We start from the raw sequence: 17,822 nt of genomic DNA on the forward strand, positions 1-17,822 counted from the left end.
ATCGGGTTTGGCATTCAAAAATTTGGCGTTGTAAAAGCGGGAAGTAACTCTATTTGAAAATGAAAATGTGTAGCATGTGATTTCTCTGATCATTTATATGATACACTATTCGCAAATATTAATATCCAAATGGATCCGCAAATTTCTTCTTTAGCAAACGAACTTTCAAATTCAATAGAGACAATTCTTAACCCCTCTAGTTCACAGAATGATAGACAAATAGCCCACAAGGTAAGAAATTTAGAGAGATTATAACAGTACATCTACCTTAAGTTTTTCTGGCTTTGTATATTTTTAATTCATGAGAACTTTGTTATTAAGGAGTCAAAGACTCTCAGGTTACCTCTAAACATATTTTGTTAATAGTAAAAACTGAATTACCAGTTGCTTGTTTGTCAGCTGTTTGTAAACAGTTTCCTCTTTTTGCAGATCTGTGAAGAGTTTAAGGATTCTTCTCCCTTCTGTGTCCCTGTTGGTCTTGTTTTGGCTGACAAATCTTATAAACCCGTGGTACGACATTTTGGGTTGCAGTTGCTGGAACATGCCATTAAGTAAGAGACGGATGCAATTTATGCTAGAAATGTCCTAAGATATTGGATCTAATACTGCACATTATTTATTTTAATATTTATGTAAAATAATTACCGTACTATCTCTGGGTTCACATGAGTACAATTAATGTTCAATCAGATGATGATCATGCATTGAAATGTATGAAAAAATTCCAAGATTTCTCCTTTTTAACTCCCACTGACTCTAGCTTTTTTGGTTAGCTATAAGGTTCTATTACACAGCTCAGCAAAAAAAACATGTAAGAGTCAAATTGATAACGCCTGGGTGTGTGAAGTGACTTTCAAATGGAAAAAGATATATCAGATTTTCCCATTATAAATTTGTTTCCATTCCTGCAATCATGAGACTTTTATCCATTGACATAACTTAATTCATGTCAGAGCAAGGCCAAACAATTATAATAGAGCACTGACCCATTTTAATTTTAAATGTTAAAATTTGAAATGAATGGAAAAAAGTTTTTTTTTAATCATGGTGATTAATAATCACCTTAATTAAAAAAATCTTTTTCCCTTTCATTTCAAGTTTTAACATTTAAAATTTAAATGGGTAAATATTTAAATTATTCTTCTAGATTCAGATGGATTGACATGAAAACAGAGGAGAAGGAATATTTGAAGACAAATGCCCTACAGTTTATGGCCAATGTAAGTCTGCTGTTAAATATAATGATAGTTGATCTTAAATGTTTATGCTGATAATTATTCTTTCACTTGTTAGTTAACATACGTAGGTAAATATAGTTACTGTATTTGCACAAATCAATAATGAATTTTTGTTTAAAATAGCATATATTTAATCTTTGATTTAGTTGATACTATAGGGTTTAAATATTTCATGTTTTCAGGGTACTCTTGGGATATTGGAGGAGGAGTTTCATATAAAAGATGCTGTAGCCCGAATTACAGTCGAACTAGCCAAGAGAGAATGGCCACAGCTATGGCCCTCCCTTCAGGAAGACCTTTTCAAACTCTGTCAAATGGGGGTAATGTTCATTTGTTAATTCACCCAGAGTGTCTGAGACAGTGACTGTTTGTGTTTCATTTTGTTTGTAATGGTTTTCTGGTTGTTCTTATCTTGGAAAGATAGGGTATTAGTGTTTGGATAAAAATAAAAAACTGAAGGAAAAAAACCCAAAGCAATAACAAGGAAGTTTTAATTTTATTGCTCCTTCCATACTTTTTCTCCTTAAAACACAAAACTGTCAACAGTAAGAACCTCAGAACTTAGATATTGTATCAATGAAATGGAAATTCATTTAGTTTTAAGTACAATATTTATGATGAAAATTCACTTTTGAATTGCAGTGCCAAAATATTTTTGATACTAATTTTTATTGCATTGCAATTCACAATATTTCATATCTTTTTACAGTGTAGATGAATTGTACATGTTTTGATCACCAAATTTATTATTCACAGTGTAGTTTAATAATGTAGGCTGTATTTCACAGTGTAGATGAATGGTTTGGGTAAACCTGGCTGTATTTCTGTGTATAGATGAACACTATGACTAATCTAATTCTGTTTTTCCCTGTGGCAGGAGACACAGACAGAGCTGGTGCTAAAGGTCTACCTCCGCCTGGTGGAGGATGCTGTCCTCTTACAGACCATCCCCCACCAGAGGCGCCGCGAGATCATGCTGGGACTGACTGCCAACATGAAGGACTTGTTTGAAATGTTCGTCCAGTTTCTCCGCCTTCACACAAACCTTGCCGAGGAAAATGTACGTATTAGGCATGGGGATTCTATGATACCTACCTATATACAACAATATGTTTAAGGATATGATTTTTTCTAAGAATAACAGCCATTTAAAGAAATAGTAAAGTTTTCAAATCAAATGAAAAATATACAAGTTTTTTATTTGTAAACATGAGATAAAGTAGTAACATCCCTATGTACATTCATTTACGAAATTTTACTTTGTAATAATTTCCCCTTAAAAAATCTTGACTGTGATTGAAATGTTCATAATTTCAGCATGCATTGCAGCCAAAATCTGACAGAAATAATTTTCAAAATTGTCAAGAGATTTTTTAAGGGAAATATATAGTCATTTATCGCAGTGAGAGATATCTCTCCTATCGGAAGGATCACTCTACCTTAAGTTTTATTCCTTAATACAGTTGACCTCTGACCCCCAGAAGAGTAAGGCCCACCTACGGGTCAGTGAGGCCGTGTTGTACACCTTGGCCGGATACCTGGACTGGGTCAGCATGAACCTCATCTTCACAAACAACAGTGTTCTGCTGCAGATGCTTTGTCTGTTGCTAGGCAATAGTAGTCTGCAACTCTTGGCAGCAGAATGCTTGCTCACCATTGTTGGAAGAAAGGTAAATTATAATCAGGAAGTATTTTCATTTGTTTTTTCAGGTGTTGTATTTACACTAAAAATCATGGTAAATGTTGTACATTTTGTATATACCATATTTTTGGGAAATTAGGTCGATACTTTTTCCCCCTGACATGTGGACCTCGCCCTATTCATCGCTTCGCCCAATTTATGTTTTTTTTTTTTTTTTTGGTTGGAAAATTTGATATGAAATTTAGCAAAAATTTATGCAACCCTCCAATAAAATCATGAGTGTTTACTATAATACTACTTGAATTTCTGTGTAAAAATAGTATGGATTTTAATCGATAAACTGTAGTAATTTATTATTTAAACAAAATTAAATGTAAATAGATTTATTTCTTCTTACATTTATTACTTAGATCACTGACTGAATCATTATATGCTGTCATGCATTTTGATCGTGTGCTTACGATAAACAGGAAATCGATTTCGCGCGGTAAAAGTAAAATGAGAACCGTACAAAGGGTAATTATGGGGGGAAATATCGTCGGGTAGAAATTAAAAAAAAAACAATTTGTTTTCATAATAGAATACATGAGCAAGTTTTTTTCTGTATATTCAACATAAAACTTTCGATGAAATTTTAGCCAGGTGTCTCTGAAATCAGTCTGGGTAGTGCTTACTTTGTTTATACACAGTTGAACTCTCCGCACGTGCTACTCATGCCTGCAGGCTTCAATAAGATCAGAGGTTGACTCGTGTGTATATACACAGTAAAAAGTCACACAGAGACACAGGGTGGCATGTGCTACTGTAGTGATGCCTCCAGGCTAGGTAACTATCCCCCGGTAAACACCAGTTTGTACACATGGCAGGGAAGTAATAAAAAACGATCTTAAATTAAAACCGGCCGTACTGATTTAATTGGTTTGAAAATTTTGACGCAATTTCAGACATTTTCTTACGATGTTTTCAAGAAGTACATTTTATTTCCCTTTTGTTTAAAACTGTGAAATAAGATTAAAGGCTACTATATGATAACGTTATTGGTTTAAACCATTTATTCATTAGAACTAGCGGTAATTTTTCGACCAATTCTTCGAAGTCAACCTATTTATACTTTTTTTTTATTTTTTGGCTAAAACGGCCTCCTTCGCCCAATAAACCGTATCGACCTAATTTCCCAAAAATACGGTAGATCAAAAGATAAAAGATTGGAAGACCACAGTTGTTAGGTGTTTATTATTTCTTTTATCTCTTACACTGTCATTTAAGAAGAAGCTGTTTTGTGATCATCAACTTTTGAACCTTCTCTCAATGCAGCTATCATACATCTTTATTCTTTAAGCTAATAATACATGTATTATTATTTCTTGTGTGCAGGGAAAGGTTGAAGAAAGGAAGCCATTATTAGTGCTGTTTAGTGATGAGGCCATGAAAATCATCCTTAGCACAGCAGCGTAAGTGTCAAGTATCTTCACATCCTCCAGGAGGTTGTAATACATGTGGTTACTTTATTATTATTTTATATAAATGCACACATGTACTTACAACACTCTAGCAGAAATTCAGGATTAAAAATCTGGACCTATTACTCTACTCAGGTATTTGAAATGGAACTTGTTCGGCATTTCAGCTGTTTTAATATACAAGGAACCAATATGAAAGAAAATAATAAAAATAACTGCAAATTAGTCATCAGCTCATGTATACATGTATATAGAATATAACAGTCCATGTAGTACTACATGAGTTTTGTGCTTTGTAGGGCAGCAGAGAAGAGTTCAGCCCATGATGAGTACTACTATCTGTTTCTGAAGAAGCTGTGTTTGGTCCTTACAGATCTCGGGAAGCAAGTCTGTGCTCTCTGGGTAGGCTTATTTTTTGCAACAATGCATACTGTGAAATGAATCATTGCCTGATTGGGCTCAAAAGCCGATATTTGATATGTTGTACATGTATTTGATATGATGTACATGTAACTAAAAGTTGCACATGGAAAGGTACAATCTCTTTAATGTAATGATTTGTCAATTTCTTCATGTTTTGGTGGTGAAGGAGAATGACTGCAAAATAGTTTTTGTTCAGAAATTTAACCATTGCAGATGTTATTGACAAATAAAAAAGAAAGACTTTTTTAAAATCATTTATTTACAGTATCTAATCAACCAAAATTTGAGTGTCATTCGTAGAGTTTCAAGCAAGATACAGAGCTCACTATTTTTTCATGTTTTTGTTTACATTTGGTGAAGTATATTGACAGTCATTTCTACAGTATATGGCCATTTAAAAGTGAACACAATGAAATGTAACACATTGAAAGGTAACATATTGAAACATCTCAATGAAGTTTTTCCCTGTTTATACGTTTGTTTGTTGTGCAGGGTGTGGTACCAGACTGTAAGCAGCCCCCAAACTTTGCCATGTACCTTGAAGCACTGATGGCCTTTACGCAGCACCCAAGTCAAGTGAGGGTTGATACTTTGTCACAAATATTCATGTAAATAAGAACAATATAAAAATCATGAAATATGTGTACTTCATTAGAATTGACAAAATATTAATATACTACCAAAAATAATTCTTTAAATTTTTTGTTCATTCGTAGCATGTATTGTAAAGATGTTTTTTCTACTTTAAATTTTAATTATGTTGGTTCTTTATTATAACCTTGTATGGATTTGTTGTTTTTTATAGATTTTGTCCTAAAATTAGATGCAAAATAAAGGTGAATTTTTATGTTGCTTTGTCATAAGATTGAGATTTTTTTTTAAACAGATTTTGAGCAGTTACACCCAGTCTGTGTGGCAGGCCTTCATGAGACATGAGTTTATCAGTAAGGACCCCATTCTCCTGTCATTCATACCAAAGTTGTTTGAAACATCAACCAAAATCCTGTTGAAGGTCAGTGCGTTGACAACAATAGATAGTTTCCTTGTGACTTTACATAAAATTTTCAGAGGGATAACTCTCAGGGGCATCACTACTTTCATTCCTTTTGTTACAAAACAGTCAAGTTTAAAAATGATTTCTCTTTAAATATTCTCTTTAATGTATACTGACAAACTCTGTATTATAAATAATTTTCATTGGAAAATATTAATGATAAAAACTACTCTAACACACTATATAAGATTTTTAACAACTTGGTGATTTATCAACAAGACTGTGTTTAATTTTCTTAGGTTGGTTTTCCATCCAAGGACAACTCTCCAAGCTGTGATTATTCCAGGCAGGATTTTGACAGTGATGAAGATTTCTCTGCCTTTTTCTCCCGTAAGTTCTTTTGCAAATTGTTTTAAAACATCAATGACAATCAGTTAATAAAAGACAGTTATGTAAAAATACTGTTGTTTTCTTCCTTTAAATTCAACATTTGTAAATAGATGTCCATTGCATTAATTCAAATAGTGGACTGTTTTCGAATACAGGTATGTTTCAAATTTATTAATGTACAGTTGGTAAAACTCACTGATTTTATTGCCAATTTAATATTAGAATTTTGAAAACTTTGATTAAATCATTGGCAGGATACTTATCATAGGACATATTGTGTATAATATTACATGTTTGATATCTTAGTTGGATATACGTGTATTGGTATTATTTTACGACTGTGGAATCATCATTGTTCGTGGGGGACCAATGTTCATGGCTTTTGTGGGTAACCATTGCACAGGAATTTACTTCCACCCGAACATATATACAATCATTTGTTTAGTATTTATTTACAAAGTAGAACTTGCTATTGCCTAAGTTATGTCCCCACGAACCAGAAAAATTTTGGCTACCCATGAAAATTGTTACCCACGAATAAAAATGACTCTACAGTATTTCTGTGGAATTGACATGAACTATATTTTTATTGGTGCATTGATAGGTTATTTGTGTGCTGGATACATTGAATACTATTCATCTGAAAGTTTTATATTATTTACATATTTCAGTCATTGTGATGACAGGTATTGTGTATGATTTCTCAGAGAGTTACATGTATTTTGATTGGTTGGCAGGATACAGAGCAGAGGTTGCCGACATGGTCCGTCAGGCCGTCCTGTTACAACCAGAGCTGGCCTTCAACTTTGCCAAACAATGGCTGGAAACCACCATATGTAAACCCATTGACACTGGTAATAGAATATTCTACTGTGATCAGAATACACTTGTACATGTAGAACTAATTCGTATAAGTTTTGAGTTTCTTTAATTCATATTTCTTCAAGATTTTCCCACAAACTTTTAATGCAGTACATGTATCTTCAACCTAGTCTACTTTTCTGTCTTTTATTGAATGTCTATAGCTAAATATCACATGTATGTACTTGACCAATAAATGAAAAAATAACTTTTGGTAATTTGAGAAGACGTTATAATCGACTTTTATTTGAATATCTATAGCTAAATGTTACTTGATTTTTGAATGAAAAAAAAATTATTTTGGTAATTTGAGATGACATTTTGATTGACAGGTACAGAAGATGGTGTGATGTGTAACTTGTCCTCTCCTTCCTTTCTGGAGTGGGATGCCATGACTCTATTTATAGAAAGTGTGATGTCACGTATAGCAATGACAGATTACAGTCCTGACCCAAATATGGGAGTGGCTCTGCTCAAAAGTGCCTTAGCCTACCAGTCACAGGTGATTATTTTGTTGTTACCCCCCCCCCCCCCCTTTATAAAAAACAAAACAAAACCAAGATACTGTTTAGAGTTAATAGAAACTTAAAAGTTGAGAGAATTTTAATATTGGTTTTTTTTTTTATCAAAAATTTATTCATAGATAGATTTTTTTTTTTTTAATTTCCTTTGATAAAGATGTATATATAGGTCAAGTCAGGTTAAGTTGAAGGCCATAAAATCCATTTACAGTAAGATTAGTGACCATCTTATGTGGCTACCTTTAGGGATAAAGTGCATAAAAAACACTTCTTGTTGATTCTTACAGTTGTGAAGAATCGTAAATGATGAATGTATATGTATGCCTGAATGTCTCTTATACTTCTGATTTTGGCAGGATCCATTGATTTTGTCTAGTCTGTTGTCGTGCTTGTCAGCTTTGGTTGTCTTCTTGAGAAATTCCACAGAAACCATTCCAGCTGTGCTGGAGAAAGTAAGACTTGTATTCCAGAAAATAAAGCAGTTATTAATGTTCAAGAAAATAAGACTCATATTTCAGAAAGTAAGCCTTAATGTGTACCAGTACCTTTCAAACATTAAAATATTTAACACTTACCATATTTTCCTTCATTATCTACGTGTTGGCTGATAGTTTCATTTAAACTATGTTTGACTCGGTCCTCATTTTCTTTTTTTCTTCCGACAGATATTTTCGGGAGTGACTTTTGCTTTCCCTGGGCAGAATAAGAGTAACAGGAGTCGGTCAGTGAAGAACGTCCGACAACACGCCTGCTCCATGCTTGTGACGATCTGCAAAACCCAGACCGATCTAATCTTTGTATGTATTGCTTTAGTGAGGACATCATACTCATTCATAATAATTAAAATTTTGTAATTTATGTGCAAGGTAATGATTCCTCATAAGTAGCTCTTATGGTCTGTGGTGGGTTTTTTTCAGCCTGTGTTTGACGAGCTCTATCAATACATAAAAAACATTTCCTCTGACGTCGAGCAGCTTTCCCAGATGGAGAAGTGTATATTGATAGAGGCCCTTATACTTGTATGGTAAAACCTATTTTATTTAGGCTCTTGTTCATCAAAAATGGGAAAATAAATAGAAGTCATTTGTAGATTGAGTAACTTTCTAAACACTCTGTAAATTTCTCTGCATTATTTTTTTTATAGACCACTACTTTAATTATGACTATGTATTCATATTTTTCCTGTTTCTCAGCAATAGATTTAACAATTACGAAAAACAGTCATCTTTCCTGGAAGAAATTTTACAGCCTGCCAAAGAATTGTGGTTGTCTGAGCAATTCCAACAGTAAGTTTTTTCCTATAATTGTTTTTGGTCTTTGGTCTTTTCGGTCTTTTTTTGGTCTTTAAGACATTCGTTCTCTATTTATTGAAGTTAGAATACTCATTTAGATTCATAGGGGCCAATTTTCATGGATTTTCCATCATTTAAAGCTTGTTTTGCTGTGATCTTTTGAACATGCATTAGAAACTGTGTATTGTAACTCTTTGGGGATGTTAACTTCTGAGTAAGGGACCCATAAAATTCATGAAGGTTGAGGGGCCCCATTACTATTAATGATTCCACAGTATTGAGAAAATAGTTTGAAAAATGTGAAGGCTATTATAGATAACGATCAGAATAGTGCAAATTTTCTTTATTTTGTTGGATAACTACACGATGTACAGATATACAGGTACATGTACATTACAGAGCCTTCAGTGGATCTGACAAGTGGATGTCGTATATAGGCCTAGATCAGGCCCCACGGGAACCAAGCTCAGAGGACACCTGTGGAATTAACAGGTCACATGTAAGTCAGCCCTCATATTATTTATTTGTTAAACTGGTTTAGATTGCATGAATTTTAAACATACTGTTACGATAAATTTTTCACATTTTGTTAATTATGCAAAATCAAGATGGAAATGGTTCACTTACTGTAGGTTTGATTCCTCGAAATGGAAACATTTTTCTGAGAGAAAAAATTATATGTTCAGTAAATTCATCAGTTCAAAGGTAAATGCCTTCTTGTGTCTTTAGTGTACATTAGCCTTTCACAGATATTTCCACGGGTACAGTATCACTTAGTTTAACTATGCATATCTAAAGGTAGAAACTATTTTATATTTTCACATGTGAGAGTCTACATAGATGACATATGGTTAAAGGTTACATAAATGACACAGATATATTTTTTATATTGTATGGTGTAGATAGCTTACTGTATCAACATGATGATGGCTGTCTTAAAGAGAAGCAAATGGCCAGAGGACCCACAGGTTCACTTCTTAAATGATGGTTTTTATTTATTTTTTTGGTGGGGGAACAATTTTATTTGCTCTTTTAAAAGTTTGAATGATATTCAAATACATTTTATCAGATGTTTATGTACATATAAATATAACTCCCAATTATTTTTTTTTTTTTGCATCACCAGTTCTTTTTCTCTTAATGTGGGTAGAATGTTTAAAATTCTCCTTACAAATCAAGAAGTTATATGTCTGTGCATTATAGGTTGCAGAAAATGGTGGCTTTGTACTTATGAAGCGAGATGATGGATCAGTCATTCTTAAGAATCCTGCCACCGTCCATGTCAGCAGAATGCTGGAAAATCTACTCCTCTTTATGAAGTATGTTTCCCTCTTTTATGTAACTTAATTGCAAGTAATAAGTTGCCCTTTCCTCTTTTGTTAGATAGTTTAAGTTGTAAAGATAAAGTATTGTGCTTTGAATCTTATAGATACATGTAAAAGTTACCAATTTTTTGTGAATTTGTTAAGTAAATGCAGATATTTTGAAATTATTATATTTGAAAACCATGTTTTTCTTCCACAGGAGCATGAATGGGAGCTGGCATCCAGACATGTTACAAAGGAGACACCCAGAGTTAGAAAAATCCTTTGATCTGGTTGAAAATGAAAAATATGCAATTTTAGGTAAACCAAGTCAAGATTTATTAACATTTTAAATGTTCAAAGATTCTGTAAATATAAAAATCAAACTTGAATGTGTAGTTATTGAGAAGTTAAGAATTGTTGGATAGTGTTTCTCTTGTTGCATGTCAATTACGGTACATGTATTTTGATGTAATGATTTTGATATTTTCCTACCCATTTTATTCAATTTGATGAAGGGTTGGCATCCATTATAGAGTAGAGACATAAATCTTTATAGATAAACTGATTACTGATTGCAAGAAAGAACTAAGAGAGGGCTAGGATGAATAGCTAATCTTGTACCAGTTTAACCTATCCTCTTTTTAGCAGCACTCTTTTTCTTTATGCTTTTGAGATTTGAAATTAAACTTGTTTGATATCTTGTATTAAGAAACCACTGATCAAGTTCAACCGTTATCAGATTATGATGGGATCAACAAGTGCATGAAAATCAGATGTAGATGTTACTTTTTCATCTTTGATTGGGTTCAGGCTTCATACCTGCTTGTTGCTATATATGTACAGGAATCCCCATGCCCTGTGTGGACAACACCAGCTCTCCTGTGTGTAAGAACCCGGTCACACGCATACAGAACTTTCTCACCACCATGCATGACTATGGGTAAGATAGACACCATGCTCTCTATGTACATGTTGATGTTTAGATACCAGGTATATAGAAACCACACTGTGCAATATTAGAGCAAGCACATGCCATTTTCATTGTATATCAAGTCTCAATAAAATTACTTACCAGTAGAATCTGATGTAGTAAGGCCAAGCTAACTTTTCACAGACAGAAAGTGTGAAATTTAGTTACGAACTGTTTTACACAGCCACTTCATCCTTTCTGAGAGTAATACTAGTATATATTGTACATGTACTTTTGTTCCCATTGGAAAGGTAATAGTACATTACAGATAAAAGCATCACCAGTATACATGTATAATTAAGTAAAAAATTTCAGTTGAACCTTGAGGATGGATAAATTTCTTGATTGCATATGTCATCCAACGTATTATGTGATTCAAAAAGACCTGGAAATGCAAATTATTAACTTTGCCTTCCAGTATATGTTGAAACTTTGAGAACATCTAAAGACAAAAATATGTTTGAGTCAACATAAAGATGTAGTATATTTTTAATTTTCAGCTGCCATATCCTGGGCAATGCTGGACAGTGCCTTGGGTACGAGTTTTACGCCATTCCTAACCTTCCTCAGTCCATCCTGTCCACCGTGTTCACCAATCTAGACTATCTACCCGACTACAGAATCAAACCATTCATAAGTATCCTTTACAGTAATCTTGGAAAACATCTGCATGTCTTCTGCAACTCTTGATTGTATTTCTATACGCAAAATGATGCCAAAGCACAGGGGGATCTTTAGTATAGATCAAAAATGTCTCCTTGGATAATTTTTTTTTTCTATGAAAGTTAAAAAGTAATTATATTTGAATGATTGAATTTATCATCCTTGACAAAAGTTCAGGGGTTATACTCAAGCCTTTCATTGTGAATTGTCCCAAAGATCTCTACTCAGTAGCTGTGATACCATTGTTGGAATTTGTTTGTCCCTACTTCTATCAGGTGAGCTCTAGCAATACTTGGCTCAAAAATATGGTTTTTAAAATATTTCATTGTACCACATATACTCAAAACAAATTTAAAACATGATCTTGCCACTTTTTCAATTCACAACATGTACTGGTAGTTTTCGAGAGTCTTACTTGTATTCATGTTATTTCAGATTCAGTGAAAGAAGATTGATTGTGTATATTTTCATATGAAGTATAGCTAACCTACATGTATCATAACAGTTATCGTCGTTAGATTTTAAAAATTTCAAATAATTTTTTTTTTCTATTGTCTTATGTATGTTACATTTACATTTTCAGAAATTAAATTCAAAATGGCAGCTGATTAACCAAAGATTGAGGTAAAATATAAAAAAGCCGTGTGAAATTATAAGTGAGATAAACATTTTATAGTCTTATTATCAGTGACAATTTGCCAACTGATGTGTTCACAAAATCAAAGTAAATCCTTTGTGCATACCTTAGAATATATTGGTATTTTTCTGGGACCAGTTAATAGTTTTGAAAACATCTTTTGCATAAAAAAAATTCACCATTATCTATTTCTTGTCTTACTTGTAATTGTTCACATAATTCGTGAAGAAAACAAGAATATTCTTTTTAAAAGCTATAAGTAATTTTGATCTACCAAAATGCTTTTATCCATGTGATGTTTATGACATGCATGTACATGTACTTAATCCAGTGAAGATGGTGTAGAGGACAACATGGAAGCTCAGGAAATCCTGGAGGATCAGCTAGCCAGGCAGTTAACCAGGGAATACATTGACTTGTTGGGTAAGTCAAAGATAAGTCTAGACTTGCTGAAGATCAGCTGGCCAGGCAGTTAACCAGGGAATACATTGACTTGTTGGGTAAGTCAAAGATAAGTCTAGACTTGATGAAGATCAGCTAGCCAGTCAATTAACCAGGAAATACATTAATTTGTTGGGTAATTTAAGTCAAAGATAAGTAAAGACTTGCTAAAGATGGGCTAGAAAAACATTGACTTCTTGGGTTAGTCAGTGCTTAGTTTTGACTTGATGATCATCTACATGTAGCCTGACATTCAACCGGGTAATATATGTGGCTAGAATTGAATTGTTGATAGTTGAATAGTTGAATAGTTGAATTGTATTTTCCAGGAATCATATTTCACAAGTTGAAACAAGACCCTGTCCCTGATGATGTGAAGATGGATGATGCGGAGAACATTCCTGTGACACAGAAAGAGGAAGCCATGACAGATCTAGGACAGCTGTGTATGAGGTGTGAGGTCAGTGGCAGGATAGTGTCCTAAGTGATTTAAACAAATACATGTATACCATTGCTTGGACTTCTAATGATTTAGAAGTAAATTGACTGTAAAATTTAAGATCTAGGACCTCATATGAGGTATATATAGAATCAGACCTCAAACTGTTGGAATAGCAGACTACTTGTAGTTTTGAATATCAAAGAATGCATATGTAGATTTCTTGGCAGAGTGTGTATCCTTCTGTAATGATGTGTGTGTTTGGGGCTCTATCATGGAGGGACACCATAGCCTGCAATAAATCAGTCCCTCTTTGCTGGTCCACAGTCAGACAAGTAAGTGATATAAACCAAACAATTACAGTCACTTTGTTTTTTCAATGTATTATGAATGATAAATTTCACATTAATGTTGTGTTTCTAGTATGTAGAATTTACATATTAAAATATATTTACTTTCCAATGCTTGCCTTAAAAGATAAGATTCTTAAAAAACTATCATATAACTTGTTAGCGTGATACTCTTGACGTGCACTTACTAGAAATTTTGAGAAATATGGCAAACACTGTAAAGCAATGAGACCAGTATATTGAATTGTTGTTTACACAGTTGGTCAGCACTAGTCACATGACTCTGGACATAGCCAGTAACTTCCTGTGTAATGTGATCTATGGACTACAGGTGCATGGACAGCATGAAGGGCCACTGGCTCTCTTACTGGGACTGATCACCCAGATGTACGAGCTGCTGGTAAGTCACAACTTAATGAGGTGTGAACTGCTGGTAAGTCACGACTAAATGAGGTGTGAACTGCTGTAAGTCATGACTCAATTAGGTATGAACTGCTGGTAAGTCATGACTCAATTAGGTATGAACTGCTGGTAGGCCATGACCTAGTAAGGTTTGAACTACTGGTAAATCATGACTGAATGAGGTACATGTACATGTATGAGCTGCTGGTAAATTACGATTAACTGAGGTATGAACCGCTGGTAAATCGTGACTTACCAATAATTAATGAGGTAGGAACTGCTCAAGGATGTATGAACTGCTGGTAAGTCACAATATGATGAGGCAGGACCTGATTATAAGTCATGAATTATTGCAGTATGACTCACTGGCAAGAAACGTTTTACCTTTTAATATTTTATGATATACCAATATTCTTTAGATACATCTGCTAAGTAACAAGTTCCTAAGGTTACCTGGTAATAGCTAACAACTAATGTAAAGTGATTTGCATGTATCAAATATCAAACAGAATTTTGGTTTTGATATTTGAATCAAAACTTTATATATATATATGTTAAATGTTAATTGTAGGGAAAGAATATTTGTAGTTATTGTATTCTCAAATTTTCAGAAATTATGTAAATTCAGCACAGAGCCTGAAATTTAAATAGTAATGCTTATGTGATTTCAGAGACCTGTATTTCCTGATCTGTCCAATGTTCTTCTCCAAGTTCCAAATTGTACCATTTCAGATATAAAGGTATGAAGGATGAAAATCAACCACCTGTTTACAGTAGAACACGGTTATAGTGAAAACGCTTATAATGGATTGACGCTTTCAGCAAAGTGATTTGCCTTCCATGTAAACTTGACTGATAAAATGAGTTACGCATCTAACAAAATAAAATTGCCCATCCCTGGTACTTCATTATAAGCATGTTTTACTGTATATATTATTACATGTACATGATATTGAACCCCATAAATGCCGTACAAAATATACCGGTATATAGTTTCAGTGGTTACAAAGTAAAACACCTGTTAAATGAATGTGCTTGTTAGAAATGAATAAATATAAAGATTATATATTGACCATTTTTAGGACGTTGTTGAGACAGAAGAAATGGAATCTTTGCTAGATCTACAGCTGTAGTTTGTATGTTTAATTTTGTAATCTCTTAATTTCAGGATCTTGATGCTAAAGTACTTCAGACAGCCTCACAAAAACAAATCATGAATGACAAAAAACGACGAGAGGCATTCAAAAAGATCTTATCTGATGTAATAGGGGTAGGTATTTAATATATTGATCCTTTTTTTTCACGAAATGGGAACTTATATATTCATCAATGTTGTTAAATGATAAAATTTTGTGTTTGTCAAAATATTTGAATGAAATACATTAAATTACAGAAAAATCTTGGACAGCAGTTTAAACGGGAGACCCAGTACAAAGACTTACCTCCGATATTTAGAATCAGACCTCCAAAATCTACCAGTGTCTTAGAGCAGAGGGAAGGAGCTAGCGGGCTATGTGAGCTCTTTAATCCGACAGATGACTGATGGACATTCATTGTGCTGGCTTCAATTTTAAAGTGTGTAGGTCATGTACGTTTACACGTACATCCAGTAGTCGAGGGGGAAAACAAAGAAAATAATAGTGCTGTGTGATATTTCCAATCCTATGGATAAACTTGGGAGTTGATTGAAAGTGTGCTGTCTGAAATTTTGATTCTGTTGATGAATATTGTATGATTGCAAAGCAATCTAATCCACTTTTTTTGGGGATCTGGGGATTATGTAGTTGAAACTATTTGGTGCAAGTTTTGTTAATTCTTTTCATCATTGGATACCAAAAGAATGTTGGCTCAATGAACTCTCCAACCTGTGGTACATATATATTTGTGGTATGAAATCGGGGGGGGGGGGGGGGGGGGGGGCTCTCATATCCATGGGATGTTAGCTACACTAATGAATTCTATGGATGTGTGCCTTTAAAGCTCATCAGTTGAGTACAATGGATGCAAGTTTAGTTTTATAACATGGCTATGCATCTTATGTAAACTCTGTATTCCATTGGATTAGAAAAGTTGTGAGTACATGGATGTGGATCATATGAACTGCCAACGATACTTAGATACGTTGTTTAAAGTTCTCAAATCATTGAATATGTGGTTGAAAGTTTCTATGTATCTGTATACAAATGCATAATAGATATGTATGACTGACTTAATTTACAGTGTCTTTGAATAAGATATTGAATCTAATTTAATGCATATTAAAATGATGAAATATGCTAATGTATGATGTTTTTGCTGTAGGATAGTTGTTTGTATACCTGCTACTAAACAGGTGACTTATAATTAAGAGGCTGTCCATGTGAAGTTGGAAAATACAGGTTGGCATGTCATACAACATTTCATCAACAGTTTCCTTTAGAGCCTCAGATATGCAGCTAGTTTACATAAATACTCCACGTGAAAAAGATGTAGTAGTGACATATTATGTTTTTAACGTTATTTAAGGAATTCTTTGAGTATTATGAGGTTATAATATTGGTCAGGGCATGATAAAATCCAATAAAGCCCAAAGCTTTACTATAGATTTGATCACGCCCTGACCAAAATATTCAAATAATTTTTACTTATTACTTATATTTATATAATTTTCAGCAATTTTAAATATAATTAAGCAAACCCCACTTGTGCCCCAATTATACGTCATTTGGATTTATTGGAGTGTATAGTGGAAATCGATAAGTAGTGTTATCTCAGGCAAGGACACCAAAAAATGTAAATATTACGAGATAAAATGTCTCTGTTTCTACAATGGAAAGTAAAATTTATGATATTTAATTTTATTATATTTTATTTGACATATTCGAAGATACTTTTAAACAACTGATATCTGTACTTAATACAGTTGAACTTCGATATCTTGAAAACTGATATCTCGAACACAATGGATATGTCGTAGTGATTTGTAAGTCCCAACCACTTATTTTCTAAGTATTTTACCCTCGATAATCTTGAATACTTGGATATTTCGAAGTTTTTAAACAGTCTCGTCTGGTTCTAGATAACATGTTACAGCTACTATGTACAATGTGTAACGATGAAAATAAATCATTTAATATTCATTATAATTCGGGAAAAGCGAAATGTAATGGAATCTCCCGAACTTTTGACTTAGTTATATTTGCTTGCTATTTCTGCTCCAGTAGAGAGTCTTTACAGATATACCATGGATCCTGATTTCCTCTAGAGTCATCAGCAATCAAATAGATTCTGAAACACAAACATGTTCATGGAGATCGACTGATATTGAAGATATTCTAATATAATGAGACTTTTTGAAAGGCGAAATAACGGCGTTTTATCTCGTCTTTACAACTTTTTATCTCGTATTTTTTTTTTTTTTTTTTTACATTTTCCAGTGTTCTTGTCTCTGATAACGCTACGAATCCAGTTAGTTATGTATAGTTCAATACACTTCATCAATGACTGTTAATTTTTAATCGTACAGTTGCTTAATGTTATATAATTATAAGGAATCATTCTTTGAATATTAATACATGTATCAAATTAATGATCAATTACGATCGAGCCTGATCAAATTTATTAAAAAGCCTTTTGGGATTTATTTGATTTGATTAAATACTCGAAGATTGATTTCAACATTTGAAATTAACCTCACTGGGCCACTTCAAATTTCCATTCATTATAGAGTGCCGATTTTCTTCCCGTTCCTTAAAAAAGCTGTTTTTTTTTTCATTCATTGACATTGTAGAGTGCTGTTTTTGTGAAAATGTT

General features: G+C 33.3%; 1 protein-coding gene across 2 annotated transcripts; it reads left to right on the forward strand.

Annotated features, from left to right (window-relative positions):
- The first annotated feature begins 36 nt into the window (after nt 1–36).
- On the forward strand, nt 37–15,937 carry LOC128178147 (exportin-5-like). Of its 2 annotated transcripts, XM_052845183.1 has the most exons (32): nt 37–231; nt 430–551; nt 1,148–1,220; nt 1,421–1,558; nt 2,116–2,298; nt 2,702–2,908; nt 4,255–4,331; nt 4,640–4,742; nt 5,256–5,339; nt 5,650–5,775; nt 6,057–6,147; nt 6,885–7,001; nt 7,341–7,510; nt 7,886–7,981; nt 8,195–8,326; nt 8,447–8,553; nt 8,723–8,815; nt 9,221–9,320; nt 9,724–9,789; nt 10,025–10,140; nt 10,346–10,446; nt 10,972–11,068; nt 11,599–11,735; nt 11,939–12,036; nt 12,345–12,385; nt 12,730–12,821; nt 13,169–13,299; nt 13,509–13,613; nt 13,888–14,028; nt 14,702–14,770; nt 15,199–15,300; nt 15,424–15,937. In XM_052845183.1, the coding sequence occupies exons 1-32, from the start codon at nt 130–132 to the stop codon at nt 15,571–15,573; spliced, it is 3,567 nt and encodes a 1,188-aa protein (XP_052701143.1). In that variant the 5' UTR covers nt 37–129; the 3' UTR covers nt 15,574–15,937. The 2 variants fall into 2 exon arrangements, with proteins under 2 accessions (XP_052701143.1, XP_052701144.1); XM_052845184.1 differs by lacking the exons at nt 13,509–13,613; nt 13,888–14,028; nt 14,702–14,770; nt 15,199–15,300; nt 15,424–15,937 and having other exon boundaries at nt 12,730–12,898.
- Nucleotides 15,938–17,822: the final 1,885 nt, after the last annotated feature.

This window comes from Crassostrea angulata, chromosome 3 (assembly GCF_025612915.1).
Source record: "Crassostrea angulata isolate pt1a10 chromosome 3, ASM2561291v2, whole genome shotgun sequence".
NCBI classification, from domain to species: Eukaryota; Metazoa; Mollusca; class Bivalvia; order Ostreida; family Ostreidae; genus Magallana; species Magallana angulata.

What these genes read in the sequence shown, in the direction of transcription:
- LOC128178147 (XM_052845183.1), top strand. Translation starts at nt 130, where the DNA reads ATGGATCCGCAAATTTCTTCTTTAGCAAACGAACTTTCAAATTCAATA. An exon ending in TTACGCAGCACCCAAGTCAA is followed by an intron (nt 5,340 to 5,649) that starts GTGAGGGTTGAT and finishes TTTTTTAAACAG; the next exon opens with ATTTTGAGCAGTTACACCCA. An exon ending in CCCAGATGTACGAGCTGCTG is followed by an intron (nt 14,029 to 14,701) that starts GTAAGTCACAAC and finishes ATGTGATTTCAG; the next exon opens with AGACCTGTATTTCCTGATCT.